The 27,021-nt window shown below is 33.9% G+C and overlaps 8 protein-coding genes across 9 annotated transcripts; 5 read left to right on the top strand and 3 right to left on the bottom strand.

Moving 5' to 3' along the window:
* Positions 1 to 607: 607 nt before the first annotated feature.
* Positions 608 to 1,576, top strand: LOC122844914 (olfactory receptor 1361-like). The gene has a single exon (XM_044140758.1). The coding sequence runs from the start codon at positions 608 to 610 to the stop codon at positions 1,574 to 1,576; it is 969 nt and encodes a 322-aa protein (XP_043996693.1).
* Positions 1,577 to 4,238: 2,662 nt separating this feature from the next.
* On the top strand, positions 4,239 to 5,222 carry LOC122844865 (olfactory receptor 1361-like). Its single transcript, XM_044140688.1, has one exon. It carries the CDS (start codon positions 4,239 to 4,241, stop codon positions 5,220 to 5,222), a length of 984 nt encoding a protein of 327 aa, XP_043996623.1.
* A 2,488-nt stretch (positions 5,223 to 7,710) lies between these two features.
* Positions 7,711 to 8,691, top strand: LOC122845315 (olfactory receptor 51F2-like). The gene has a single exon (XM_044141519.1). The coding sequence runs from the start codon at positions 7,711 to 7,713 to the stop codon at positions 8,689 to 8,691; it is 981 nt and encodes a 326-aa protein (XP_043997454.1).
* Positions 8,692 to 10,916: 2,225 nt separating this feature from the next.
* On the top strand, positions 10,917 to 11,924 carry LOC122845317 (olfactory receptor 146-like). The gene is given in 1 exon segment (XM_044141520.1): positions 10,917 to 11,924. A coding segment is annotated over 1 exon segment (1,008 nt).
* A 2,672-nt stretch (positions 11,925 to 14,596) lies between these two features.
* LOC122844843 (olfactory receptor 1500-like) lies at positions 14,597 to 15,592 on the top strand. The gene has a single exon (XM_044140643.1). It carries the CDS (start codon positions 14,597 to 14,599, stop codon positions 15,590 to 15,592), a length of 996 nt encoding a protein of 331 aa, XP_043996578.1.
* Positions 15,593 to 18,464: 2,872 nt separating this feature from the next.
* On the bottom strand, positions 18,465 to 19,433 carry LOC122845318 (olfactory receptor 2AT4-like). Its single transcript, XM_044141521.1, has one exon. It carries the CDS (start codon positions 19,431 to 19,433, stop codon positions 18,465 to 18,467), a length of 969 nt encoding a protein of 322 aa, XP_043997456.1.
* Positions 19,434 to 21,384: 1,951 nt separating this feature from the next.
* Positions 21,385 to 22,398, bottom strand: LOC122845319 (olfactory receptor 52K1-like). Its single transcript, XM_044141522.1, has one exon. The coding sequence runs from the start codon at positions 22,396 to 22,398 to the stop codon at positions 21,385 to 21,387; it is 1,014 nt and encodes a 337-aa protein (XP_043997457.1).
* Positions 22,399 to 22,958: 560 nt separating this feature from the next.
* Positions 22,959 to 24,580, bottom strand: LOC122845048 (cytochrome c oxidase assembly factor 4 homolog, mitochondrial). Of its 2 annotated transcripts, XM_044141025.1 has the most exons (4): positions 24,408 to 24,580; positions 23,775 to 23,825; positions 23,551 to 23,642; positions 22,959 to 23,354 (listed from the first exon to the last, which is right to left on the bottom strand). In XM_044141025.1, the coding sequence occupies exon 4, from the start codon at positions 23,319 to 23,321 to the stop codon at positions 23,073 to 23,075; it is 249 nt and encodes an 82-aa protein (XP_043996960.1). In that variant the 5' UTR covers positions 23,322 to 23,354; positions 23,551 to 23,642; positions 23,775 to 23,825; positions 24,408 to 24,580; the 3' UTR covers positions 22,959 to 23,072. The 2 variants fall into 2 exon arrangements, with proteins under 2 accessions (XP_043996960.1, XP_043996958.1); XM_044141023.1 differs by lacking the exon at positions 23,775 to 23,825.
* Between the last annotated feature and the right edge of the window lie 2,441 nt (positions 24,581 to 27,021).

Genomic DNA, 27,021 nt, shown 5'->3' on the forward strand with positions numbered 1-27,021 from the left:
TATCAAATTAAATAACATCATCATCTCAAAGTAGTGAATAAAAGGTAAGGTGAAATAATATTATTTATATAGCACATTTTAGCAACAAAACAATTCAAAGTGCTTTACACAAGTTAGAGGAAATACAAACAAAAGAAAAGCAAAAGAGATACAAAAAAATACTCAACAATTTGTCGTAGATTTCTGAGCAAGACGATCACAAATATCTTGTGAAAACATAAACGTTTCCTATCAGCTTTCTGGTTCTTGCTCAGTCTGACTCTCCATGACCCAAAAGCTGAGTCATTTTCATAATAAAATGATTAATCAAGTCTTTCCAGTCAACTGACTTTCAATGGACAACATGGCAAAAAGCTGTAGCTCCAGAAAGTTACACAGAAGCTGCAGAGGAAACTTCCACAAGATCAAACTTTTTCATTTGACTGAAGCTTGTGTTTGTTGTGTTTACCTGAAATACACTGGAGAGTTTATTAAAAAAACCAGCTAGAATAAAAACCCTCAGCAGTTGTCAGAACACCATGAACTAAGACAAATCTGAACAAGTAACAGTGCTGATGTCTGCAGCTCTGACAGAACTGGCATCAAAGTATACCCTGCATATTTTAAAATGGACCTTTTCAACTCTGTTTTTGGAATGAATACCACTTTTATCCGTCCTCCTTATTTCATCATCAGTGGATTTATTGGTTTACCAAACATGAAGTATTACTATGTCTTTCTCTTTTTTGTATTTATAATTGCACTGCTGGGAAACGTGGCTGTAATGACTGTAATCTGTCTGGATCATAACCTCAGAGCTCCAAAGTATATTGCAGTTTTTAACCTTGCATTTGTGGACCTCATAGGTAGCTGTGCTCTGGTACCAAAGGTCCTTGATATCTCTTTGTTTAATCATTATTATGTCCCCTACAATGACTGCTTGACGTTTCTGTTCTTCTGCTATGTTTGCCTTTCAATGCAGGCTCTTAATCTGGTTGCTCTCTGCTACGATCGCCTGATGGCCATCATGTTTCCTCTGCACTATCATGTAAAGGTTACTCATAAGATTATGTTTTCCATGATTACCTTTTTTTGGTTTTTTGTAATAACTTGTATTTTAACTGCAATTGGCCTTCTTACAAGACTTTCCTTCTGCAAGTCTTTGGTCATTAACAGCTATTTCTGTGACCATGGCCAGTTGTATAAACTTGCATGCAATGACAATTTTCCTAATTCCGTCATTGGCAATTTATTACCAGCGCTGCTTCTGTGGCTCCCTTTTTTATTCATTGTGTCCAGTTACATTTGTATTGGTTGTGTTTTGGCTAAAGTTACCGCAGCAAATGAAAGAGCAAAAACCTTTAAAACCTGCACAGCTCATCTCTCGTTGGTGGTAATCTACTTCCTCCCGATAATAGTCACATTTACTATGAGTTCGAGAATACATCCAAATTACCGGATCATCAACTTGTCTCTTACTTCTGTTTTTCCACCCATGTTGAATCCAATCATTTATGTTTTGCAGACACAAGAGATAAAAGTTTCACTGAAGAAAATATTGAAAATCAGAAGGCCATCCAGAATTACTGGAAAGTAGGATGTGGTTCAGCTCATTTGTTGTTTTTGTTTTTGTACTGTAAGTCTTTTTCTTCTTGTCATAATCTTAAAAATATTCATTAAGATCTTCTGTTAGAGGTTGTGTAGATGGCACTTGTTATCTTAAAGAAAAGTTTATGTAGGGATATTAGATATATTATTATTAATTTCTTACTACATATGTCAGTATTGTATCAGGGTTATCATAAATATCATAGTTATTTAGGAAGATTAGAGATACTTAATTATTTTCACTGGAACTAAAATCATGCTGACTGAAAATAAAAAATAACTTCTTTCTAAACAAAGTGAGAGTATTTTAAATATAAAAGGTGTAAGAAAACAAAAAACAAGAAAAACTCATGAACTTTAACATCTGTCTCGACATTAAAAACAAAAACCTAATATATTATGTTGTGATGGTAGATTAAATACTGCATAGAGTGAAGACAAAAATGTTAAGTATCAAACATGTATTGTGTTTTTGTGTGTCAGATTGAGTCAGTTTTTTGTGTCAGTAGCTACAGTTCAGAAAAGACTTAAATACTTATGAAACCTAATGCATGATGTCAGTTTTATTGCACTGCTAATTGGATTTACTTTGATTAAATCCAATTAATCCAGCTAAGGTACTCCTGGATGGCTGCCACAGGAAATTCAAGGATTTCTCAAACATGCATGAATGAATCAAAGCAAACCTCCATGTGTTGCTTATTCATTCATGTTTTTGATGAATGAATAACATTTTGATTTTACACAACACTACCCTTTGAAATTCAAGGACTGTATTTAAGGAATATGTAAAAAAAAAAAAAAAACAGTCAGAGCTGCTAAAGCAGTGTGTCACAATCTAAAAAAACCTGCAATAAAAATGTTCCAGTACTTTTTATTGTGAATCTGTGAATCTGCATTTTCTTCATTAACAGTTGGTTGAAGTGACAGGATTTTCAAGTAACAACAGAATATGATGAGAAAGAGAGAGAAAGGATTAAAGACATACTACGTTATATTAGGAAAAAGAGCTGAATAAAAAAATTGAAGCCTAAGTTAAAAACCTAGGTTGTAAATTTAAACCATCACGTTAAATTTGTACTCTATAAATTTATTTCCTTTCCTCAAAAATATAAAAATTGCTTCACTGCAATGTTTATTTTAAAATTTTTCTATGGTTTTAAAGTAACTCACCCGTGTTAATATTTCTGCTGTGAACATCTAATGTAAAGGGTCACATTTTCCAAATGTTCAATAAGTCATTGGTTAATGTCATTCAAATCATTTATAATAAAGGACTATTTGATGAACAAAATGAGAGTTCATTTTTGTAAGCTGCTATTTTAAAACACCTGACCTGAAAGTCAAAGAATATAAAGGCTACAGAGACTGTAATGAAAAATATTTTTGCATAAAATTACAAAAGTATGATGCAGTTTGGAGGTTAAAATAAAGAAAACAAATTGTAATGTATCATCAGAAATGAAACCATAAATGAGAATATTGTTTGCTTTGTAGGAATATTTTTAGTCCAATTTATTAGATAATAGAAATGTTTATGTTTTTCAGTTTAGAAAGTTTCCCAAGGACAGAAAATAAACATTAGACCTTCTTACTGCAAGGCTACATTGGAAACAATGGCTCCAGTATGAATAAACATTTTAGTTAAACACATTTTGTTTCTAATTGACAGATAGTACATGTGATATTTTAGTATGGGAACAGGTTTCTTGCACATTTTTGATTATTAAAAATAGATTTTTATATCTGAATTATTTTGTTCAGCTTAAGTTGGGTTACAATTATACAGACAAATGAATAAGAGCCCAATTTAAATTTATTTCATGCATGCATTACATTTTAACATTTAAACAACTTTTTTTCCTGTAATTCTCAAAGCGCAACTAAAATAGCTGGCCTGATGAACGCTTTTAATAAGTTATAAATATAACTGAGCCAAGAAAATGATCCAAAATGTTCAGTGAAGAGTTTTGCACACAAGGAAATCACACAAAAAACATAGAAATGCTGTAGATATTCGTAGACATACAGATAGAACCACAGATTGTTAAATTAAAGTTACAGGAACAGTAATCAAACTCTAGGCTTGCAGCAAAGCCACAGTTTTTATAATATTATGTCCTGCAGGATAAAAAAAAAATGCAATCTCAATCTTATGTGAGGCACAGAGTTTGGTAAACAAAACATATGTTCATATTTGTACTGCCTTCACCGTATTTTAATTTTTTATACAACAATGTTTTGAGTATTTCTTACGTTGATCAACAAGATGTACATAAGTATAGTTTCTCTCTTTAAACACATCTCAGATAACTACTCTTGTTTTTGTTTAACAAGGCTGATATGTGCACCACACAAACTTGAATAAAAAGGTTTTCATTATTACACTGAGTGAACTGGGTTTGTCTTGGACACACATGGGAATAGACAGTGGCAAACTGAACTAGACATAAAGAGAGATGAGAATCGCTGCTCCGCTCTAAAATCTCCACTTCGTCATTTAAAAGCCTGACAGAGATCTGCCAGATGAGGTCGGGATAACGGCTCTCTAACATCTCATCTACTGCACAAGGCCGTCCTGCTGTCCAAAGAGGATTCTTCACACTTTAATGAATGTCTAGTAGATTCTGGCACATTGGAAGAGTGTTACAATGGAACTGTTCAACTCTGCTTTTGGAAAAAATATAACTTTTGTGCGTCCTGCGTATTTTGTAATCAATGGATTTATTGGCTTACCTAACATGAAGTCCTATTACATCTTTCTTTTTTTTCTGTATATAATTTCTGTGGTGGGAAACACAGCCGTAATGGCTATAATATATTTAGATCACAATCTAAGAACTCCAAAGTATGTTGCCGTTTTTAACCTTGCATTTGTGGACCTGTTAGGCAGCTCGGCTCTGGTACCAAAAGTGATTGACATCTTTCTGTTTAACCATAACATAATTCCCTACAACGACTGCTTGACGTTCCTTTTTTTCTGCTACACTTGCCTTTCAATGCAGTCTTTTAATCTGGTTGCTCTCTCCTACGACCGACTGGTTGCCATCATATTTCCTCTTCACTATCAAGTAAAAGTGACCTGCAGATCTATGTTGACTTTGATCACCTCTTTCTGGATCCTTGCTATAGTTGCTGTCTTAATTTCTGTCGGCCTCCTGACAAGACTTTCATTCTGTAAGTCTTTGGTTATTAACAGCTATTTCTGCGATCACGGTCAGATCTACCGCCTTGCTTGCAATGACAATTTTCCAAATGATGTGATTGGATTTTTTTATCCTGTTCTTATTTTTTGGCTGCCGCTTGTTTTTATCCTTTTAAGTTATCTTTATATTAGTTATACTTTAGCAAAAGTGGCAACATTTCAACAAGGAATCAAAGCCTTTAAGACCTGTGTCGCTCATCTTTCATTAGTGGTTATCTACTTTACCCCGCTGTTAATCACATTTACATTGATGGAAAAAATACATCCGAACAACAGAATCATAAACTTGTCTTTGACCTCTGTGCTGCCACCGATGTTGAACCCAATCATTTATGTTCTGCAGACACATGAAATCAAAGTGTCAATGAAAAAATTGTTCAAAATATTTTTTAAATCAAAAATAAAAAGTAAAAATTCCACAACAATGTGACTTGACTGTAAAAAAAACATAGCACTCTTCTTTGTTTAAAAATGTTTCTCAATAAGTTTGCTTAAAATGGCCATTTTAAACTATGGTAGTCTTTAATTGTTTTATTTCAACAATTGTGTCATGTTTTCCTACTAACCAACTTAATTTTTTCCTTTTGAGAAATGATCAAGAAAACTATAAATGTTGTAAAAGAAATATGTTTCCACTTAACGTGTGATCCATTTATTTTATAAAGAGATACAGTAGAATAGCATATATAATTATAACTTAATCAAAAGTGGATTGTTATGTTATGAGTCATGTGACTTATATTAATTGTGTGTTTTTCTACACGAGGCAGCCTGTGTTCAAACAATAAAGACATGAGCATTTCTTGTTATGACTGCCTTTTATTTCCAACAACAAACATGGCTTCCTTTGCATTTGATAAATTTGGTGGTTTTAATGTGGGCTTTATGGTGGCTCTTGTTGTCATGGTAACATCACACAGAAGGTTCTGGGTTTGAGTGCTGGCTTTGGCTCTTTTTGGGCAGCTTCTCTTCGAGTTCCTGTGTTGTACAAAAACATGCAGGTTTATTAGTTTACTTCACAGAGTAAAATGTATGTCTTGTGCCCAAAAAGACATTTTGAACAAGACCGAAATGTAAATGTTATTTATTAATATTTTATTAGTTTGTAATTGGGTAGTTGTATCAAAACACCCTGCCGAAACTGGGTCTTTGAGGACATTTGTGATCTTGACATGAAAATGAGTTTTGTTCTCAACTAAACATTGAGCTTGAAAGAGAGAAAATGTTTCCCATCCATTTTAGGATAGTTGTAGATTCTGCTATTTCTGCCAGATTGTTTGAATTTTAAATTATACAATCAAACATCAAAACACATAGAAAAGCCAAGTCAGATATAATTTAATCAAGGAAGCATGATCTTTCCGGGCCTACATGTGACTAATGTGGAACAGCAGCTACACTGTAAAAAAGTGTCTCTAATTTACGGTGTGATACCAGCAGCTGTAGAAATACGGTAAATTTACTGGAATCACAAACGTTTACTGTGAAATTATGGATTTTATTGTAAAAACAGCTTCCGGTAGTGTACTGTAAATTAGGGACTTTATTATTATTATTATTATTATTATTATTATTATTATTATTATTATTATTATTATTATTATTATTATTATTATTTATTTATTTATTTATTTATTTATTTTTAATTTTTTAAAAAAAATTTGCACAGCAAATCAAAGGTCTATCATACACATCATGCCTAATCTAAATCTCTATGCAAAGTCCAGACCACAACAACCAAAAAGGATAAACAGCAGAAATGTTTGAAGAACCCAAAATGAACAAAACATCAAGAACCAGAGATTGAGATATTGCCTAAATGCAGCTTGCCTAAAGATTCTCAACTAAATGAACTGGAAAATCATTTTCTCCCAAAAACATATTAAGTTATGTTGCTGACGTTTGCCCTGGATCTTCTTACAAATGAAATCTAGTTCTCAACAGGGTTTTATCTGGTAAAGTAAAGTAAAAGTAAAGAAGTGAAAATAAAAGAAATGAAAAGAAAAGAAGGTATTTCTCACTGTGGATCCTACAGAGAGTTTGAAGAAAGTGCAATTTAACTATTCATCCTATTGTGCAAACTGGTAGATTGAGATCTTTTTCAGTATGCCATGAAACTTTCCAGTTCCATGTAGAAATTGCATGAATGACACTTGGTAGTTGATAATTGAACAGAAATATTAACTCTTTGATTGGTGATTAGAAATCAAGTTTTTGTGAAATAAACATAAATTCCTTTTTACAGAAGTGAAATAGGCCCAAGTGATTTAAAGGCAACAAACAGAAATAATAACCATTGCTGTGATTAATGCATTGATTCATGTGTTAATTAAATAATAACTGAATGTTGATTGTTTTACTTGTAATAAAATGAAATGTGATTATAAATGTATTAGATGTGACAATACTGACAATACTTGTAACCTTTGTATTATAAGTAACTGGGTTAAAGGCAGGAACACAGAAAAGGATAAGTTTGCAGCGGTAAGAGAAAGTCTGAGGGACTAGAGACACTTATCACTATTCTAGTTTTTAAACCCTTCTTTCAATGACTTCAGTATGAAGGATGCAGATGCAAAAACTTGATATGTCAAAAACATGCAAAACAGTTTTTTTTCTTTATTATGGGAAATTGTGTCTTATTTGTCCAATGTGAGAGTTATTTTTGCAGTTGATATTTAGTATTATGGTAACAGTAAGGATTATTATTAAATTAAAGTTACAGGGTGAGTGACAGAAATCAGTGAGTCACACTGATGTATGATAATCACAGGAGAAAAGATATAAAAGGAAAAGTAAACCAGCAACAGACCAGAGAGCAGCACACTCATACTATTCTCTGGTGTGCTGGGTGACGGCAACTTCTTTCTACCTACTCTGTCATTCATGATTATGTTTCTGGTAAATGTGTAATAGTGATGTATAGAGAGAGTCTGCTTACCTCCATATTTAACTCCACATTTGTTCGACCTGCAGAGTTTTATCTTGGTGGGTTTTACAACATGCCTGATGTTCAGTATTACTATGTCTTCTTGTGCTTTGTGTACATCATCACTGTCCTTGGCAATGGTTTCCTCCTCTCTGTTATCTACCTGGTGAAGACTCTACATAGTCCTAAATATATCATAGTTTTCAACTTGGCTTTCACAGATCTATGTGGGAGCACTGCTCTCATCCCAAAACTCTTGGACACGTTTTTGTTTAACAGAAGATACATTGTTTATGAAGCCTGCTTAGCTTACATGTTCTTTGTTTTATTATTCTTATCTATACAGTCATGGACGCTTGTCATAATGGCATATGACAGATTAATAGCAATTTGCTTCCCATTAAGGTATCACAGCATTGTAACTACAAAATCTGTTGTTGTAATCCTGCTGTGTTGTTGGATGTTTGTGGTTGGCATCATGGCAATTGTGGCTGGTTTTATTAATCGCCTCTCGTTCTGTTCGTCTATAGAGATTAAAAGCTTCTTCTGTGATCATGGACCAATATATCAGCTGGCCTGTAATGATAAATCTTACAGTTACATAATGGCTGCTGTTGGCCTTATTGTGATGACGTGCATTCCCCCCTTTCTGATAGTTAGCTCTTATGTTTGCATTGCCATCGCTTTGTCCAGGACTATTTCAAGACAGGAAAGAATCAGAGCTTTAGAAACATGTACTTCTCACCTGATTCTTGTTGCCATATTTTTTCTTCCATTTGTGGGCACCAATATAGCTGTACTGACTTCCTACATTCATCCAAATGCAAGAATCATAAATTCAAGTTTGACAAACATACTTCCCCCTCTGCTCAATCCTATTATCTACTCTTTGAAGACAGAAGAAGTGAGGAATGCCATTAAGAAACTTTGCAGACGAGGCAAAATGAACAAAACAGCCATTAAATTATGACTGTGACATCACTTATTGTCTGTAGTTAATCTTTTATAATTCTATATGATGCTATCTATCTCTGTCATTTATTGATGCTTTTTGAATGACAAATAAAACAATCTTCTGTTTGGTACTACCTTTGTTTCTTATTTTTTATATGATGGCTGTGAATGTGTTGTTATTGTCTTGAGTAATTGATAAGTGACTGAATTTATATAAGACTTTTCTAATCATACTTTACACTCAAAATCTGTTTAACTGAATTCATAATAATCAATAGACATGTGATTAATGTGGAACAGCAACTACACTGTAAAAAATGTCTCTAATTTACGGTATAATACCAGCAGCTGTAGAAATACTGTTAAATTTACCGGAACCACAAACCTTTACTGTGAAATTATGGATTTTATTGTAAAAACAGCTTCTGGAAGTGTACTGTAATTTAGAGACTTTATTATTATTATTATTATTATTTTTAAATGCACAGCAAATTAAAGGTATCTTTGCAAATGAGGAATTTTTTTTTCTCAATCAACTCCTGAAAATAACAGCAGTTTACAGATAGTGATTGTGTGTAAACATGGCATAAGAATCTAAACTAGGCTTAAACAACGCATTACAAATTCATTCTTATGTCAATATCACTATACGCAGTAACAATAAATAGATCCCCGCTCCTTGATCCGGGCCGTCTGTCACCATCTTGATTGTACGGAAGCAGATTTTGACTTCATCGATTGCAACAATTTCCAAAGCGATAATTGTTGCAATCGGTCAGCTTTATGCAACAAAACATATGGACAATTCCCATCATCAAAACCAATCACAGTATCATCCTCAATGTATGGCTGTTGGCAAACACAAAAATGCCTCATAAATGAATTTAAGCCTCTTTAATGCTGCTCATAATACGGTTCCTATCATGACATTTACCAAATTTGCATGTTGGAAATTTGCCTTATGTCATTCCTATCATTTTATCATGCATCATCATGTTCTATATATCTATCACATACATCATGCCTAATCTAAATCTCTATGCAAAGTCCAGACCACAACAACCAAAAAGGATAAACAGCAGAAATATTTGAAGAACCCAAAATGAACAAAACATCAAGAACCAGAGATTGAGATATTGCCTAAATGCAGCTTGCCTAAAGATTCTCAACTAAATGAACTGGAAAATCATTGTCTCCCAAAAAAATATTAAGTTATGTTGCTGACGTTTGCCCTGGATCTTCTTACAAATGAAATCTAGTTCTCAACAGGGTTTTATCTGGTAAAGTAAAGTAAAAGTAAAGAAGTGAAAATAAAAGAAATGAAAAGAAAAGAAGGTATTTCTCACTGTGGATCCTACAGAGAGTTTGAAGAAAGTGCAATTTAACTATTCATCCTATTGTGCAAACTGGTAGATTGAGATCTTTTTCAGTATGCCATGAAACTTTCCAGTTCCATGTAGAAATTGCATGAATGACACTTGGTAGTTGATAATTGAACAGAAATATTAACTCTTTGATTGGTGATTAGAAATCAAGTTTTTGTGAAATAAACATGAATTCCTTTTTACAGAAGTGAAATAGGCCCAAGTGATTTAAAGGCAACAAACAGAAATAATAACCATTGCTGTGATTAATGCATTGATTCATGTGTTAATTAAATAATAACTGAGTGCTGATTGTTTTGCTTGTAATAAAATGAAATGTGATTATAAATGTATTAGATGTGACAATACTGACAATACTTGTAACCTTTGTATTATAAGTAACTGGGTTAAAGGCAGGAACGCAGAAAAGGATAAGTTTGCAGCGGTAAGAGAAAGTCTGAGGGACTAGAGACACTTATCACTATTCTAGTTTTTAAAACCTTCTTTCAATGACTTCAGTATGAAGGATGCAGATGCAAAAACTTGATATGTCAAAAACATGCAAAACTTTTTTTTCTTTGTTATGGGAAATTGTGTCTTATTTGTCCAATGTGAGAGTTATTTTTGCAGTTGATATTTAGTATTATGGTAACAGTAAGGATTATTATTAAATTAAACTTACAGGGTGAGTGACAGAAATCAGTGAGTCACACTGATGTATGATAATCACAGGAGAAAAGATATAAAAGGAAAAGTAAACCAGCAACAGACCAGAGAGCAGCACACTCATACTATTCTCTGGTGTGCTGGGTGACGGCAACTTCTTTCTACCTACTCTGTCATTCATGATTATGTTTCTAGTAAATGTGCAATAGTGATGTATAGAGAGAGTCTGCTTACCTCCATATTTAACTCCACATTTGTTCGACCTGCAGAGTTTTATCTTGGTGGGTTTTACAACATGCCTCATGTTCAGTATTACTATGTCTTCTTGTGCTTTGTGTACATCATCACTGTCCTTGGCAATGGTTTCCTCCTCTCTGTTATCTACCTGGTGAAGACTCTACATAGTCCTAAATATATTATAGTTTTCAACTTGGCTTTCACAGATCTATGTGGGAGCACTGCTCTCATCCCAAAACTCTTGGACACATTTTTGTTTAACAGAAGATACATTGTTTATGAAGCCTGCTTAGCTTACATGTGCTTTGTTTTATTATTCGGAGGGATACAGTCATGGACGCTTGTCATAATGGCATATGACAGATTAATAGCAATTTGCTTCCCATTAAGGTATCACAGCATTGTAACTACAAAATCTGTTGTTGTAATCCTGCTGTTTTGTTGGATGTTTGTGGTTGGCATCGTGGCAATTGTGGCTGGTTTTATTAATCGCCTCTCGTTCTGTTCGTCTATAGAGATTAAAAGCTTCTTCTGTGATCATGGACCAATATATCAGCTGGCCTGTAATGATAAATCTTACAGTTACATAATGGCTATTGTTGGCCTTATTGTGATGATGTGCATTCCCCCCTTTCTGATAGTTAGCTCTTATGTTTGCATTGCCATCACTTTCTCCAGGACTATTTCAAGACAGGAAAGAATCAGAGCTTTAGAAACATGTACTTCTCACCTGATTCTTGTTGCCATATTTTTTCTTCCATTTGTGGGCACCAATATAGCTGTACTGACTTCCTACATTCATCCAAATGCAAGAATCATAAATTCAAGTTTGACATTGACAGTTCCCCCTCTGCTCAATCCTATTATCTACTCTTTGAAGACAGAAGAAGTGAGGAATGCCATAAAGAAACTTTGCAAAAGAGGTAAAATGAGGAAAATCAATGCAAAATGATTACTTTAAAAATCGGTTGTTTGTATCTAACCTTTCATAAATTGAAATTTTTCTCAGCGATTATAAACTTCTGCTGGTAACTGATTGTACGTTAGGACTGTGAATGTGTTGTCATGATTCTGTTTCCCAAACCTTTTGGAATTTGTCATTTTAAAAATAGTGTTAATAAATTAATACACAGATTTATGTGATTAAATTATGAGAGAAGTTATTTGGGTTTTGCATATGGTGATATGTTTTGTGCATGTTAATGAGGGAAAGTACGATTATGCACCCAGACAAAAGAAAGACACAATCTGGTTGCAGTGTAACTTATGCAAGCAATATTTAACATAACATACTTTAGAAACAAAGCAACCAATACAATGTAGTTAATTAGCAAAATAACTGCAAATACTAAATACTTTAGAAAAACATTTAGCAGAAAGTTTTTTTCTGTAAAAAGAAACCACATCCAATTGAATAACACTTTTTTGTTTTTTGCATTTTACCTCAGCCAAATCTAAAATAAATAAAATTCCAAACAGATATGGATTATTTTTTATTCAATTAAGACATTTGTTCTTGATTTTAAAAAAAGAAAAGTCATTACAAAGTGCCCAAAAGATCATTTTTATCTCAGCAACCAATGGTGAATCTTTCACATGCGGGACTGAAACTGTTTATGTAATTATTGACCAGCTATTGTTTTCCATTGCATTTTAATATTTTGTATTGGGTGATTAAGTGTCTGAGGTTGGTAAATGGGGGATTTCTTTTCTGCTATAATTTGAGAGCACATATTGTCAGTGGGGGCCGCAGGTTGCTACGATCATAGAAGCCACACAGGCACACCCACTTGAAGGAAACAAACGCACCCAGCATAACACTTTAATTCTATTGGCTTAGAGGTTGCCAGGCAACGGTACGTTTTTTTGTTCCAAGCAAGCAGATAATGATTTGCAAGCAAGCAGAGAGGTGTGCAAGTGTAGAATTGATCTGAGCAGAGACACGTTTTGAGCACCAGAAAAAAGTTTGGAGAAAGCACAGTCAATATTGAAAGAGAGCAGAAGGATTGAGTACACGTTTTGCAGATACTAGCAGAAAAATTACCCCCTATTGCAGAGGTGTCAAACTCCTGTCCTTGAGGGTTGGTGTCCTGCAGTTTTTAGGTGTGCCACAGGTACAGAATACTGGAATGAAATGGTTTAATTACCTCCTCCTCGTGTAGATCAGGTCTCCACTGCCTTGCTAATGGCCTAATTATTCTGTTCAGGTGGTGCAGCAGAGGCACATCTAAAAGTTGCAGGATAGCGGCCCTTGAGGACTGGAGTTTGACACCCCTGACCTGTTGGTTTGTCATATTTCCATCACCCTAATCTTAGGTCCGATCACAGATTCTGTAGCAGATTTAAGTCAGCACTGGGCTATGCTACTCCAAAATTGTGATATTACTTCTAGGAGGAACACACCTCTACACTCTCCAAACCACAAGATCTTTTCTAACTGACTGATAGTTACCAATTCGATTGCAGCCTGCCCATATGCTAAGGTGAAACTAGTCAAGTTTCGATCCAAGTTTTGATCTTAAGTACATTTACTTAATATAAATAAGTATAATTTATATTAAGTAACATAAATTTCTGTTACTTCCTCCTAATTCAGCTCCAACTTGAAATGGTTCAAATTACAATTTTTGTGTTTTGGGGTCACTGAATTCACCAGTTGACATTTTATATGATCTTTTACATTATACACATCAGCAGTGTCATTTTAACATTTGTCTCCAACTGCAAGTGAACTAACACTCAGTAAGTGTACAATACCCCTAAACACTAAAGTGACCAGTACAAAACCTGAAGGTTAAACCACAAAAGGCAACTCTTGTCTTTATCGAACTATACGCCTTATTTAAAAAGCCAGGAGCAATTTTTTAAATAAATATTTATTGCTGAGATGAAAATAATGATTTTTTTTTTCCTATAGTTGGATGCCTACTTGTTTTCCTGGGTCTGTATTTGCTATAACTTCAAGAAAGGACAAGAAAACCTTTAAATTATTTGTGTATTGATCACAACTCATTGAACATTTATTAATATGATCTCATATTAGATGTAAATCACACACAGCCTTGAAGCCTACTAGTGACAACCTGTATTAATTGTTACCTTCTTGAAATTATCTGTTTAATTAAGCACTTTTGGAACATGTTTAGAATTGTTGGCCATTTATCTCAAACATTTTATCAGTTGCACCTGGGTTATATATCATCTTTAAAATCTTAAAAGTTATGGAGAATTCATGGGAAGATGGTTCAAAGAAAGTTACATTTATTTATCTACCTTTTAATATTTTTTTCCATTACTTCATTTATGGACACAGATGAAGACATAATGCAAATATACAACAAAAATAATACTAACAATAAATGTAATTTCCGAGATGTTAAGTAAATGCTCCTTTTTCTAGATATAATTTTATGCTCTGGTAACAGTAATGTTGTGTTGTGTCATATCGTTAATGACACCATCGGCCGTTCATTGAGCAATACATGAGAGCATGCAGCAACGATGAGCTATATAAGTGAAAATATAGCATGGAAAAGGTCAGAGAGCTGCACACACTTGTGATTCTCCAGTGTGTTAAGAAAACTATAGGAGCTTTCAACAATCTTTGTCCCTCTTGTTATGATGTTTGTTTTGTGAGTATATCCTGTTATAAATATGAACATAGAGGGTGAAAATACTATCATATTTAACTCCACATTTGTTCGTCCTCTGCATTTTTATCTGGGTGGGTTTTACAACATCCCTCATGTTAAGTATTACTATGTCTTCTTGTGCTTTGTGTACATCATGACTGTGCTTGGCAATGGTTTCCTCCTCTCTGTTATTTACCTAGTGAGGACTCTACATAGTCCCAGATACATAATAGTGTTCAACCTGGCTCTGACAGATTTGTGTGGGAGCACTGCTCTCATCCCAAAGCTCCTGGACACATTTTTGTTTAACAGGCGGTACATTGTTTATGAGGCCTGCTTAAGTTACATGTTCTTTGTTTTATTCTTTGGAAGTATGCAATCATGGACTCTAGTCATAATGGCCTATGACAGATTTGTAGCAATTTGCTTTCCATTGAGATATACCATTATTGTAACAAGGAAATCAATAGTTACAATTCTGTTGTGTTCATGGATCTCTCTGGTCATGGTCTTCGGAGCCTTGGTTGGACTTCTTGAGCGACTGTCCTTCTGTGCATCTGTGGTAATGCAAAGTTTTTTCTGTGATTATGGACCAACATATCGTTTGGCATGTAATAATACATACATAAACTACATAATGGCTAATTTCACTTTTGTTGTAGTCATTTGTATTCCTCCCGTACTGATCGGAGCCACCTACATTTGCATTTCTATAGCACTGAGCAGAACTGCATCCAGAGAAGAACGACTTAAAGCAATGAGAACTTGTACTTCTCATCTGATTCTCGTGGCCCTTTTTTTTATACCATATCTGGGCACAAATATAACAGTGCAAGCTAACGGCATTGATCCTAATATGAGGATATTAAATTCTAGTTTATCACACATAGTTCCCTCTCTCCTAAATCCGATTATATACGCTTTAAAGACAAAAGAAGTGATAAATGCTTTTAAGAGGCTTTGCAAAATAAAAAAAATAAACAGACTTGTCACACAATTGCAAACTCGGACTTCTTAGTGCTCTAAGGCAGAACTTTAACAAATTAATATTACATCATGTTTTGTTGTTTTGCTGTGTTGATTTTTTTAATGCTGATCATATGGTGGTATGTGTAAAAATGTTATCTTAAGTATGCACATGTGTTTTTGTTACTATGGTTTATTTCAGATACATGTTTTTTTTTTTTTAAATACAAGATATCTTACGTGCAGTGGTGTTTTTATATAACATAGTGGTGACTTTAAATATACCTGAGATCCTAAATTGAAGTGATTAGTAGATGTATTTACAGCTGGTTGTTTGTGAGTGTTGTCCCTCTGTTGATCTGTCCAGAATGTACAGATCAGCACATTCTTTTGAGACGAGTCAATGTAGAAAGTTTCATTGCAGAAAGCATGTAGGTAAAATGCAAAATGGTGATAGAAACATGTAACTGAGGACACCTAGGGTTCAAGGCTGAATTATAAAAAATAAAGTTACAAATTCTCATTGAAAAATTGCCTTGCCTTTTTAAGTTAAAGAGCATTCCTTTCTATATACCCACTGCAGAAATCACACTTCACATAATTAAAATTGAGTTAGTCTTGTGTTTTTTTAGAAGACATGAAATGCTTACCACTGTCAGTGTGTGAATGTGTGTATGGGTGACTGAATGTGGTGTAAACACTTTGGAGTCCTCTGCACTAAATAAAGTGAAAAGCAAATACAGACCATTAAGCAATAGAGTAAAAATAGCTTCCTAGAAAAGTGAGGAATTCATCCTTGAAATGGATTTTTAGATTATGAGACTGAATTAATTCTGTACATTAATTTAATGTAGTATCTCGTAATGAAAGAAACTTCCCTGGGTTTAATCACATTGTGCTCTGTTTGTACAATACAATAATAACTTTTGTTTTCAGTAGAGTTTAATATCCGTGGAAGAGTAATGAACTTTCAGCCACCTCATATTATAAACCATTAGATTGTCTCTGTGACGCATTGCAGCATCCATGTCATGATCATTAGACACAGTGAGAACTCTCCAAACCAAAATATACTATTAGCTCTCTTAAAACAACTGGTTTAAACTAGTTTTTCTCCCAACATCAGACCCGGTCACTCTATTTTGTTTCAACCTTTAGTTTCAGAAACATGATGCCATTGGAAAACACCGCTCCCTCATCATCACAGTACTGAAAAAAATCATTAATATTGGCATAACAACGGAGAGTTTACATAGTGAAATTGATTGCAGGAAGCAGGTGGCGCAAATACGAGAACAAAACTATAGTAACTGATGACATCTAATGTTACAGACTAAGTGCTGCACTGAAGCCACTAATCATCATTTAGTGATTTAACCATACAAAATATGATATAAAATGGAAATTTAAATCCTGAAGTTTTTTGTTATTTCTCTGGTTTATCCTAGTTTTATGCTGTTTAACTTAGTGTTTAAAAGCATTGTTCAGAAACATAATAAATTAAAATAACAACAAATTCACAAATTCTTCACAATAAAACTTTTAAAGCCAATACAGTAGATCATTTATATGTTAGAAGAGCTTAAAGTGCCACCATTATAAACATCTTATTAAGTATTATCTACACTTCAAATTGGTAGATTTTACCCAGCAGATAGAAAACAAATTAAAACAATGAATACCGTATATAAAGAAATCTCACTTTTGCATAAAGTGAGTCTTGTTAAAACATTCCTGCTCTTCATTAAGAGAAATAACTGGAGGTGGATAGCCAGAATTTGTCCTCAAGTATGAAAATTTACTTTAAAATATCACCCAGGTTAAAAAAAATATGGAGCAGGAAAAATACTCACAGAAGAACTTTTTCTTTCTTTCTTTTATTTTCGAAGAGGTTACTCAAGTAAATGTAACTATACAATTTACCCTTTTAGTAACATAGTCAGTTTTCAGACGTTTCCAAATCTGTATTGTATCCATTTTACCACTAGAGGTCAGGCTTTGAACATTTTGCAGTTCTCTTTCCATTTTACTCTGCAGAAATATAAACCAGTAGTTTTGACCCACTATTATAATAATCCAACAAAATATCCACATAAATAAAAAGAGCACCCGATTTTTCTTGTCCTAACACAGTTTATCCAGCTGAATAAATTTTGCTTTCCTGACATTAGTGTTAAGATTTGACTGCTAGGAGTGATGTTGGCCAGGTGTCATATTTTTGCATTATTCCAGTCAAAGTTTTTATCTAAAAATAAAATTATTGTCCCGACTCGTCAATGTATGTTGAATCAGGAGTGAGAATGTGTTGGTTACATACATGTAGACATTTTGGATTGTAAATGTGTTTGCAGATAACAGTTACAGATTAGAATTATTTTTTCTATAGAAACAGGAAACTTAACATTTTTAAAAGACTGGTAAGATTTTTTTTCGCCAAAACAATCACAAAAATCAACAAATAAATTATGCTGACATATATCTAAATACAATTTTACAATAGCAAACAAGAATAGGTGGAACATTTCTCCTGAAACATCTTGGAAACAAGGTGTAGTTTTATCTGCCATGAAGTATTTATATGACAAAACTATACATTGAAACACAGATAGGAGTTTATTTCTGTGTTCTAAGTAGTGGTACACTTGTTCGGCTAAAAGGACAAGCAGGTGCTATGTATAAAACATAAGAATAGAGATTGAATTGAATTAATCAAAACTTTATTTCCTTAAATGTATGGCTATTGTTTCTGTTCACAAGACACAATGATACAAAATTGTGCTGAAATTCAAACCACAGAGTTTACCAAATTTCAGAGAAATGTATATTATGTTGCCAGCAGTTACTGTTTGCACATCCTTGTTATTTTTTTACACACAGTTCCCAGGTTATTACTCAGTCATAATGTGAAAAGGATTGGAGTTTAATTATGTTTTTGAGTTAACTTTGATTTTTCTAAACAAAGCAAATGTCCTGATTTTAATTTCTTTGGTTTTCAGAGAATAAACAATAGGATTAATGCAAGGAGGCATGCAAGATGCCAGCGACAGACTCAAAACTCTCTTCTCTGGTTCAACTACTCTTGAAAAAAAACCAATGCTGAAAATAACAAGAAGAGGAATGTAGAATATAGCAACAACAATAATATGTTCAACACATGTGGCCAAAGTTTTCACTCGTCGGTCCACAGATTTCATCTTGAACACAGTCACCAGGATGCTCACATAGGAGAGCAGGATGAAAATGAAAGGTGCTCCCAGGTTAAGAACAGAGAGGGATGAAGATGCAGCCCACTGCAGTGAGTTATCATTACAGGCAAGTCGAAACACAGGTGCATAGTCACAAAAATAACTGAACACCCTGACAGAGTTGCAAAAAGACAGTCGGGTCATTGAGCTTGTAGTGAACGTTATTACTACCAGAATAAAACACCAGGTTACACTGATAATGCAGCTCATGCTGCGCACTGTGTTGATTGAGTTCTGCCTGAAAGGGAAACATATAGCAATCAGCCGGTCATAGGCTAGTATAGTGAGTGCATAAGACTCCAGAGATGCAAATGCATAATATACAAACATCTGAACAAAACACAGGTTAAATGGAATAAAATTATCTTTGATGAGAAAAATCTTTATCATGCCAGGAATGGTGCAGGTGTTAAGCACTACGTCTATCACTGCCAGGTTGGTGACAGCCAGACATTTTGGAGTGTGCAAACTGTGATTCACAGCAATTGTATAAATCAGCAAACAGTTAAACATCACTGAGAACACATAAACAAATGCCAGGAAGATGAAATACACAGATATGAAGGGAAATGACTCAAATCCAACAATGTAGAAGCCTGGAGGATGAATGATGACAGAAGTGTTTGAAACAGATCTAAAGGAAGACATCACCGATTCCCACAGCGTTTGCTGAAAGATGGATCCTCAATTTCAATCTCTATTATCTGAAAACTGAAAATGTAGGGTTCATATCAAATTCAAGTCGAACTATATTGCACGGCTTATATCAAAGTCAGCAAGTAAATAAACCTCAAATGCAACCTGCATACTTTAACAACACACTGCCTAGCCTTTCTCTTGAGATTCAACTCGCATTACGTATTTAAAAAGTAGTTGTGAAGCACTTTGTTTATTCTACTAATTTGGTCCCTAAGAGAGCAAGACTGAGTTTATTCTGACAAACATTTGTTGTACAAAGTCCTAATTATCTAAATGTTGATTTAGTAACCTGAGTATCTAAACTACCATTGTTAACAATTACAAATGGTTCAATCTGCTCCAAAGTTCTGAAATGTTGCAACATAAAGTTGAAGAGATGGGAAATTAGTTTCTTATTAGTAATTTTGTGATGTCACTGAAGGATATTTATTGTTTCTAATGTAGCATGTTTTAACTTTTATTTAAAATTTTTCTTTACTGTCCAACAATGGGGATTTATTTGAAAGAGAAAAACTCAGAATCAAATAAGAAATTGCTTATGAAATTATTACTAACAGTGAACATCTTATGAGCATTCTTATCCATAAGCATTGGATCTGTACAGCATACAATATTTTCCTGTAAGTTAGGATCACCATAATTTATTTCTAATTGCTAAATGTGAGAATAATAAGAGTGAGAATATGTTTTTATTTCTATAAATTCAGAAATCTATATCTTATATATTCTCTACGTGGTAAAATTGCCTTTTAATCCTTATGACAGTTTTGGTTTCCTTCAAAATATTTTGCTAAATTTTAACAGCTTTCCCCTGACAGAGCTGTTGTATCCGAGGCTGGTTTGCAAACGGATTTCCACACATACATCTTTTAATATACAGCCACAAACAACTCTAAAGCAATGATGTTGTTGTAAGCAACTTTTAACTAATTTGGTGGCATGCTCAGGGTCATTGTTCATTTTGCTGCTTCCTATTAAGTCCACATAGCAAGATGAAATGTGTTTTGTTCACCTAAACTGTAATTTACTCAGTTGTTTTCTTTAACATTGATATTTGGTAGGATTATTCTGTATTTTAAACAGACAATGTTTTATCTAAATTCATAAAATAATGAAGCAATGCGTATATCAAAGTTGCACTTTACTTTTTTAATACTTCTACATTAAAAAAAATATTCTTGCAACATTAGCTACCATATCATAATGCTGGTAATTTTCTCCAACATTGTAGGCCAACTTATTAATATATTTACAAATATTTAATGATAGAATAAAAATACTGCAGAACAGGCATAAAATCTTTCAGGATTCTGAAACATTTGAATCAATCTGATAAAAGTTCATTTCCATTTTTAACTATTTTTATTTCATATTTATTACGGGTCTTCAAAGAACCTAAATTAACCAACTAAGTCAAATTTAAACAGTAAATGTAACAAGATGAAATAAAACAGTTAATGCAAAGGTTGTCCACTGTAAAATTTATTTTCAATGCACTGTTCCAACCAATTTTCACTTAGAGAATTCAAATTCCTGACATAATTTAAATCATATTTACACATAAAATCAAGCCTCAGAAGATAATTGTGGTAGGCTGAACCCTTAAATTGAATTGACTTTACAAAGTGCAGATTACAAAATATTTTACCACAGTATAATATTAAGATATTAGATGTGGTGACATCTCAACAGACTACAGAAAAATACATCCTTACATAAGAATTAAGTAAAGAAAAAAAAAATACCCTAATTTAAAAATAAAATCAGCCGAGGAATTTTCCAGGAAACCAAGTAATTCGCTGAAAACGTCATCTAAATTAATATTCAAGATAACAACGAAAAAACCAAAAAGAAGAGGCAAAAGCAGAGACGAGCGCTGTTCATGATTTTTTTTTCTAGGTTATTTGTTACTTCTAGAGTCTACGAGGATTGATTTGGATTTTGCTGAGATTTTTGCATTAACTTTAGATTTTCTAAAGATAGCCAGTGCTCTAATTTTGATCTCTTTGGTTTTCAGAGAATAAACAATAGGATTAATGCAAGGAGGCATACAAGATGCCAGCGACAGACTCAGAACTCTCTTCTCTGGTTCAACTACCCTAGAATAAAACCCAATGGCAAAAATAACAAAAATAGGAATGTAAAATATGGCAACAACAGTTATATGTTCAACACATGTGGCCAAAGTTTTCACTCGTCGGTCCACAGATTTCATCCTGAACACAGTCACCAGGATGCTCACATAAGTGAGGAAAATGAAAACAAAAGGCACCCCAAGGACAAAAATGGAGGAGAATGAAGCTGTGGACCATTGCAGTGAGTTATCATTACAGGCAAGTCGAAACACAGGTGCATAGTCACAAAAATAACTAACCACTCTGACAGAGTTGCAAAATGACAGCCGGGTCATTATGATTGTTGAAAATCCTGCCACTCCAAGAGCTAAACACCAGGTTACACTGATAATGCAGCACATGTTGCGCACTGTGTTGACTGAGTTCTGCCTGAAAGGGAAACATATAGCAATCAGCCGGTCATAGGCCAGTATAGTGAGTGCATAAGACTCCAGAGCTGCAAATGCATAATATACAAACATCTGAACAAAACACAGGTTAAATGGAATAAAATTATCTTTAATGAGAAAAATCTTTATCATGCCAGGAATGGTGCAGGAGTTAAAGACTAAATCTATCACTGCCAGGTTGGTGACAGCCAGAAACTTTGGAGTGTGCAAACTGTGATTCACAGCAATTGTATAAATTAGCAAACAGTTAAACATCACTGAAAACACATAAACAAATGCCAGGAAGATGAAATACACAGATATGAAGGGAAATGACTCAAATCCAACAATGTAGAAGCCTGGAGGATGAATGATGACAGAAGTGTTTGAAACAGATCTAAAGGAAGACATCACTCATCTGCAAGGCTTTTGTTGAAAGAGGGCATCTGAAAAGCAAAGTTTTGACATTTATTTGAAATACTGATATCACAGATGTACTAAAAACTAAGTAAATCAACTCACCTAATGTTCCATGAGTGTTGTTTAGCCGCAGCACTGTATGGGGTTTATGTGAGAAGCTGCAGGCAGACAGCTGCAAATGTGACTTGCGTACCAGAAAAAATATATGTCCCAGTTTATCCCATGAGATTAACTTAAAACCTTGACAGCCATTATGAAATACCTTATTTATTTCACTAATTTGGTCTATGGAGAAGTCCAACTGGTTCATTACTGGTCTTGTTATGTCTTTAAGCCTCAATTCCATTAGCTTTGAAAAAGTTATTTAACTTGTACAGATGAATACCTGCAGATTTTCCTGTATCTTAACACAAACAGTTACATTGTCTCTCATAAAAATATGAATGTGGGACAATCTATAAGAAGCTACAAATACTAGTCGGTTATGACCTACAAACTTCAGCTGTCTGAAAACGAGATAAAACAACAAATAAAAACAAGTTCAAGCCATATCAAATTTCAAAGATTATTTTTATTGGTAATTATGACATTTATTACAGTGATTGGTTTTAAAAGTATCACAGACAGTTCTTGAACTTATCCCAAAACCACATGGATTTGTGAGTTCAACTGGTTGACTTGTTAGAGGTCTGCGATTGGGCTTTCCGCTGTTCTTTCTGAGCGTTTTGGAAATTTGTCATGCAGTCTTTGAAGCTCTGAACCTGCTTCTGGCAGGCTCTCCAGTCCTGATGTTCAGCCATGCACTCCTGCACAGCATAATGTAGCTCAGCACAGCCAGTACGGGATATCATCTGATCAACGGGGTCATCCTGGTCATCTTTACGGGTGCGGTCATGGGGTGAAGGATAAGACATTCTGCTTATTTATATACACAACACTGACTCAGGCTGTGAAAATCAGCAAGAAGTAGAAAAACAAGATCTGGTCAAAATTCGTATCTAAAAATCATCAACTGCATACGTTTAGAAAATATAGAACATTGTATTTATTGTACAATGCTTCTTGAATGGTTGTAATCTGACTTTAATCTATTGTATTTTTTCTAGTGTTTTAGTCACTGTGTAGAGGAAGATCACCTGTTACCTGTTGTGTGTTTGGGGTTCAACGCTGCCCCCTAACAGTGAGGCATGGTACTTTCTGCCTCAACCTGAATGTTCACTGCATTTATGGCCAATCTGAAAGAATAAATATATCAGTCACGTTTATTAAACATACAATGCAATATCAAAAATATGTATAACGTTTAATTGAGCAAATATATTTGCGATATAAAGAGAGACATCACTGAGCATGCGCCAACTGCCTACTTAATTCATTGACAGCGCCACCACGAGGCACAGCACTACACCTCCGTATTCCTACAAGCAAAGCGTAAATTCAGGGATTTGGACCACCATAATTTTGATACTACCAATAACAAAAACTCATTTATAGAAAACTAAAAAGGATCAATTGATTCTCTCTCCTCACTGTTATTATCTATTTAACTTCTCATCTACCTCTTTGACTTGTCAGGATTACAGGTGATCATATGTACCTGCATGAACTTTTGAAGTTGCCTCATGTGTTACAATGTTGGACTTGTTTCGTTTAAAACTGTGAATGGCTCAGTTTTTAGAACAAGTATCACTAGATTGGTCTCTCAATAACGTAGCTGAACTACTACCCAAAGTCTTCTGTCTGAACAATACAGGGTTCTAAAATTAAATGACTATATAAACATTTTAATTAATTTTCTTCCACCTCCGCCGAACACTTAGTGTTGTTATTAGTACAAATAATATAACTCCAAATATTTTGTTCCGTATAACGTGAACGGTCAATAAGTTTAGAAACAAACTGCTACTCATAAAGTTTTACATCCAACACCTAAGGAAATGCGATAAGCTCTCCATTAAATGCTTGATTAAAAATAATAATAATAAAATAGAATAGAATACCTCTCTTGTTTTGCCCGCTCAGTCCATCAAGGACATTTTCCTTCTGTTGTGGAGCAGAGAGCACATTTTCATAAAGCGTAAAGCTTCATTGTGTTTGCATAACCAACCTAAACTACGAGGAGAGGAAGGGGACATGTTTACGGAGAATCCGGAAGTGTCACCAGAAAACATGCTCTGTTCCAATGGTTCCGCTGCGAAGCGAAATTCCAGTACTTAATATTGTCTCGAAATGTGAATTTGAAACCTGAATTGTAGAACTTTCAGATTATTACATTATCAAAGCAATTATTTCTATGCTTACTATACAGTGCATGTGGCGTGTAAATATGTCATTTGTTTTCTAAGTCATTAATTCGTTTCAGATGTACAAATTAATTATTGATAATGCAAATTGTAAGTCAGTTTTATAACTAAGAGAAAATTAATAACTGTGCTTAATATCTTAGACAACATGTTTAAACCCGCTAAATTTTCAAAATAGCTCAAACGGAATATTTCAAACTTACTGAATATATTAATTTATTATTAATTTCAGTTTAATTTATTGTAGTTTTTGTGTGATAGAAAAAAATCACACTAGATGACAGCTGATATTAATGTCATTTGCAAACTGATTTTTTTTCAGTCAACATGTAGTTCAAATTAGATTAGATTCAAATTCCATTGCATGCTATCTAAGTCGACGCAATTTGCAATCCAATGCAAAAGATGATAATTAAAGGCAGATTGGTAAAATCTGCGGAAGCACTTTCTTTTAGTTTTTTCCATTAGGATTTTGTTGCTTATCCTTGTGAACTCCCATCACATGTAACATTAAGATATACTGTACTTCTGTTTTGACATATACTGCTGTTTCAATATTCCAAATAAAATTTAAAAGAAATTTTAATCTATATCAAACCAGATGTCAAATCTTATATAAAGAAATTGAGCCCATTGTGGATTTTTTGTAAATCTTGAGTGAAAACCAAAGTTTTCTGACAATCAAATAATAATGTGTTAACTAATCTCTGTAAAATGTTTACTATTCACTTCTTTGGATTACAATAACATAACAAGTTCAGAGTAGAAGAATAAAAATTTAATATTTACAGCACTGACTGTACACTGACTAGGTATAAGAAACCCATAGGAGCCCAGTAATTGTATGGATGTTTTGTATCATTAGACAAGACTGGTTCATTAGTCCCCTCAAAGAAACTTTGTTGCTTTGTTTAAAGTTGTTGTTTAGGAAATGACTCAACAACTATAATGACATTGGTAATGAACAGTACTCCCTGGGGGTGGCATTTTGTCACCAAACAGAGCTCAGTGACCCTAGATAAAATGATCCTCTTCTGCCTCTTTGACTCCTGGGAGTCCTGCTAATGAGTCCTATTTGTGATGTCATTACCCAAGGATGCTGGTTAATGACCTTCTTTATAACAAACAAAGCTTTTACTGTTCAAGCTTAAGCCTAATTAATCTCATCTGCACCCATTAGAAGGTTATGAACTCTTGCAATTAAAATGGTAAAATAATAGGAAGGGATGTAAAATGAAATGAATGAGCCTCTATTGCCAAACAGCCACCTTCTCCATTAGCAAGCTGATACACCTGCAGTCTCAGGTGAACAAAAATAACAAACACTCTTTCACTTATCTTGGCTTTACGTACAGAACTTCACATCATTATCAAAATGCTGTGATACATGAATTCAGTGGTTGTTGAGTTTTTTTCATATCTATTAAATGATAAATTTGCAGAATTCCAGTTAATGAAGATCCAACATCATCAAGAAAGAAAGTGTTTTGCTAAAGAGTCTCTAAAACATCTGAGGGTGGATCTCTGTCTGCTGTAGTCTTAAAAAGTTTAGTTACAGATTAAACTAATAACTAAGGCATTAGTCTCAAGCCAGAGAAGGAGAACTGGCCTTTGTACACAACATTTACCTTTAAATGAAGGCAATTAGATTTTGTCAATATATTTCTGAAAGTCTTCACCATTTGTATCGCATAAAAAATTTTTTATGAACAAAAATATTATTTCAGTGGTAGAGCTTTTATAATTATATAACAAGATTCTGAAGGAAATGTGTTAAACATGTCACAAAAAAAAAAAATATAAAAATATTGCACTGAACTTTGAATAGTTGCATTTTCGCCACTTAACCACGAGAGGGCGGTAATTGGCAAGTTTAATTTTTTTTTATGGGGGTTCATCCACTGGCAAGTCTTCAGAGAGGATCATAAATATATAGTATAAAAGTCGAAAAGGTTTTTTTTTTTGCAGACATGATTCATTAGGCTGCAGACCTTTTTTAGCATCAACTTGTAAAGTCTAATGCTTCTTAACAACGACTGTGATGAAAACGTTTGCTGAGTGGCAGCAGAGCTTAGCAGTGAAGGATTGCTGAGCAGAGTTTACTGGTCAGTGTAGAAAAAACAAAGTATTAAACTCTGCTTTTATTTAATGTTTTTGCCTGTTAAAACTCATAATGTAGTAGATGGGATGATCAAAATGAAAGGACTATTCAAAGTTTTATAGTGACAGACAGGCTGTCGGAGCAGATGATGCCTCTTACATTGCAGAAACATTATGACCAGATGAAGAATCAGCAGCTTTTATTGAGTGA

This window comes from Gambusia affinis, linkage group LG15, assembly GCF_019740435.1.
Source record: "Gambusia affinis linkage group LG15, SWU_Gaff_1.0, whole genome shotgun sequence".
In the NCBI taxonomy this organism is placed as follows: Eukaryota; Metazoa; Chordata; class Actinopteri; order Cyprinodontiformes; family Poeciliidae; genus Gambusia; species Gambusia affinis.